General features: G+C 53.7%; 1 protein-coding gene across 2 annotated transcripts in view; it reads right to left on the bottom strand.

Moving 5' to 3' along the window:
* Nucleotides 1-1,066: 1,066 nt before the first annotated feature.
* Nucleotides 1,067-2,676, bottom strand: part of Urm1 (ubiquitin related modifier 1) — a 17,080-nt gene continuing 15,470 nt past the window's right edge. Inside the window, exons 4-5 of one of the 2 annotated variants that reach the window (XM_005346164.3) lie at nucleotides 2,385-2,433; nucleotides 1,067-2,068 (exon numbers count right to left, since the gene is read on the bottom strand). In XM_005346164.3, coding sequence (XP_005346221.1) covers nucleotides 2,000-2,068; nucleotides 2,385-2,433 — 118 coding nt within the window. In that variant the 3' untranslated portion in view covers nucleotides 1,067-1,999. The other variant, XM_026778478.1, reaches the window with a different exon arrangement.

Consider the following 2,676-nt stretch of genomic DNA (forward strand, 5'->3'; position numbering starts at 1 on the left):
TGGGCTGAGCCTCCCACCGCTGCCAGAAACAGAAAAGCTGAGGAATGATGCGCTCCCGCTGGGCAGCCGCCTCGGCTTTCAAAATAAGAACTTGAACAAACGAATCCTTTTCATTAAAGAAAAATCTTCGGAGGTAGTGGGACTTGTTTATTTCCTCAAAAGCAAGGGCCATGAGTTGCAATGCGAGGGAGGCTGTTGGGCGCTGATGGGCCGAGTCACCTGCCTCTGACTCCTTTCTGCCAGAAACTAAAATGACGGGAGTGGACCAGGATGAACGGGCTCTGGTCAATTTATGCGAAGGCACTGGCACCCCGAATGGGGAAAGCCGTTTTCCTCAGCCTATCCTCCTGAACTCTCAGTATTAACTGGGGTGCCACAGCAGCAGAGAAATCCCCTACCTACATCAGCTGCAGAAGGCATCCCAGAACTTATCTCAGTAGCTCAGTTCAGGAGGTACTGCAGGGACCAGGGACAGGCTGACCCTCTAAAAATGACAAACTGTAAGGATGGTGACAAGGCTCTTGGACCCAACACTGGCTTTTAGGTGCACCCAGCCAGTTCTCACCAGTAACCCCAACATGGCTGTTCCCACCCACACAAGCCCAAGGGTCTGCTCTGTGGCAGTGTCTGGGGACAGCTCACCAACCAGGGGGTCATATGTTCTTCACTCCCCAACAATGGTCCACAACATTAGAAACTCTATGTGGGGAAAGGAATTTCATTCTTACTGACATTTAACATAAAGCAACACTTAGGGTCAGATAAAGCTTTTTTCTGCAGGTCATGGAAGTCACGGGGCTCAGCAGTCTTACTTAGGCCACCCTCTTCTGGGTTCTGGAACTGCTGACTGCTTAGACCGGTGGGTGAGAATGGCTCAGGATCCGGACTGATCATCAGGGTCTACACTCTCTTCTCCAGATGGCCCTACTGAACCACCCTCTCTGTGGAACAGTGCATGTGTGAGCCTTTCAGGTGAAGGCCATCTGAGCCTTTGGCCAGAACACAGCCATAGATTTGAAGAATACAGGGTACCACCAGTTTCTAAGGATGAAGCTCCAAGCAAGGCTAGTAAAAAACCTAGTCTCTTTATTTGCCCAAGGCCAGCTGCTGTAGGCACAAGGTCCCCAGATTTCCAGAAAGGATGGAGGAAAGGGGGGCACAATCCTCTATCTACCAGGTGCTGCACATTCAAACCTTGCTTGTTTCAGGAAGCTAGGAGTTATATACACATGGAGGCCCTGCCTGCTGTCTAAGGTTAGGTTACTTCCCTACATTTTCTCCCTAGCAGAATGAGTTGTAGGCAGTCTGGAGAGTGTCTCAGGAGCCCATCTGGTAGCCTATGTAGGGGGGAGGCCAGCCAGGGTCAAGGGCTGGGGGGGAGGGGTGTGGCTAGGAGAGCAGCTGCTGGGTGGAGGGAGGGAGGTGAGCAGTGAATAGGGGACCCCAGCTGGGGTTCCATAATGATATCAGTAGGGGACAAGCAGAGTCTTCAGTGTCCAGATGGGGAAACTGAGGCGGAGGCCCCTCTAATCTTTGGCAAGAGAGGGGCTTCTCATCAGTTACTCCAGTCCATCCATCTTCCCCATGAAGATGCCTTTCAGGCAGTCACTCAGTGCTTAGATACACTTAGATACCAAGACACAGGAGTGGCAAGGCAGTCACTCAGTGCTTAGATATACCAAGACATAGGAGTGGCAAGCAGCTGGGTCACCTGGGCATAGAGCCCCCTCCACTCCTGACATATTACAGGAGCACCCTCCCCCACCTCTGCGGGAAGGAGTGCTGGGCTCAGGCGTCTGCTCTCTCTCCCTGCTCACGTGCCTTGCCCAGAAAGGCTCATTTTTAGCACCTGGCCTCTTTTCCCTGCCTAGAGGGAGCTCAGGGGTACAGCAGAGAAGGAGGCAGCCAAGGGGACTGAGGACCTGGAAGCAGGGCCCAAGGAGAGGTGTGGTTGTCCTGTGCTCCCCTCACAAAGGTGCCTGGGCTCACAGAGGAGCCCTCAGCCGCCGTGCAGTGTGGAGATGAAGAGGATGCTGTCCTGGTCCTGCAGCTGGTAGTCCAGCTCCCCCTGGGGTAGGAAAGAGGGACAGGGACCATCAGAACATGGTCCGGGTCATTGCCACGTGTTGGAACAGGGAAGAGAAAGGTAAAGGTGGCTATTCTGGGAATGAAAGAAAAACCTCACCAGAAAAATGGAGATCTTACACATCAACCTTCAAATCTCCAGGATGGGTACACTCCCTGCCTCCCTCCCCAGCGGCCATTCAATCCCTCCTTATTTGAGGTGGAAGACAGGAAGAGCCCCATGGGGGGTGGGGTATGAACGAGACAGAGATCTCCGAGCCCCGACCTGGGCTAGGGAAGAGTGTCACCGGAGTACTGACCAGCAGTTCCCAGTCGGCATCGTTAATCAGCACCAGAATTCCTGGCCGCCTGTGGGAAAGAGGGTAGTGAGGGGCAGGAAGTGGAAGGAAGGAGGCTCAGACCCTGTGGGCTGCAGGAGTGTGGGGGAACATTTCCCCCCGACTTCCCACCAAGTGGAGGCTATAGTCTGCATAGTCAGAAAACCAGGTCAGTCAATCAAGGTCTTGAGGGCATCTTCAAGAAAACAGGCAAGGGTCAGCATCACCCAGTCTCCAGGCAAGGGTCAGCATCACCCATCACCCAGACTTCAGG

Source organism: Microtus ochrogaster, chromosome 4 (assembly GCF_000317375.1).
Source record: "Microtus ochrogaster isolate Prairie Vole_2 chromosome 4, MicOch1.0, whole genome shotgun sequence".
NCBI classification, from domain to species: domain Eukaryota; kingdom Metazoa; phylum Chordata; class Mammalia; order Rodentia; family Cricetidae; genus Microtus; species Microtus ochrogaster.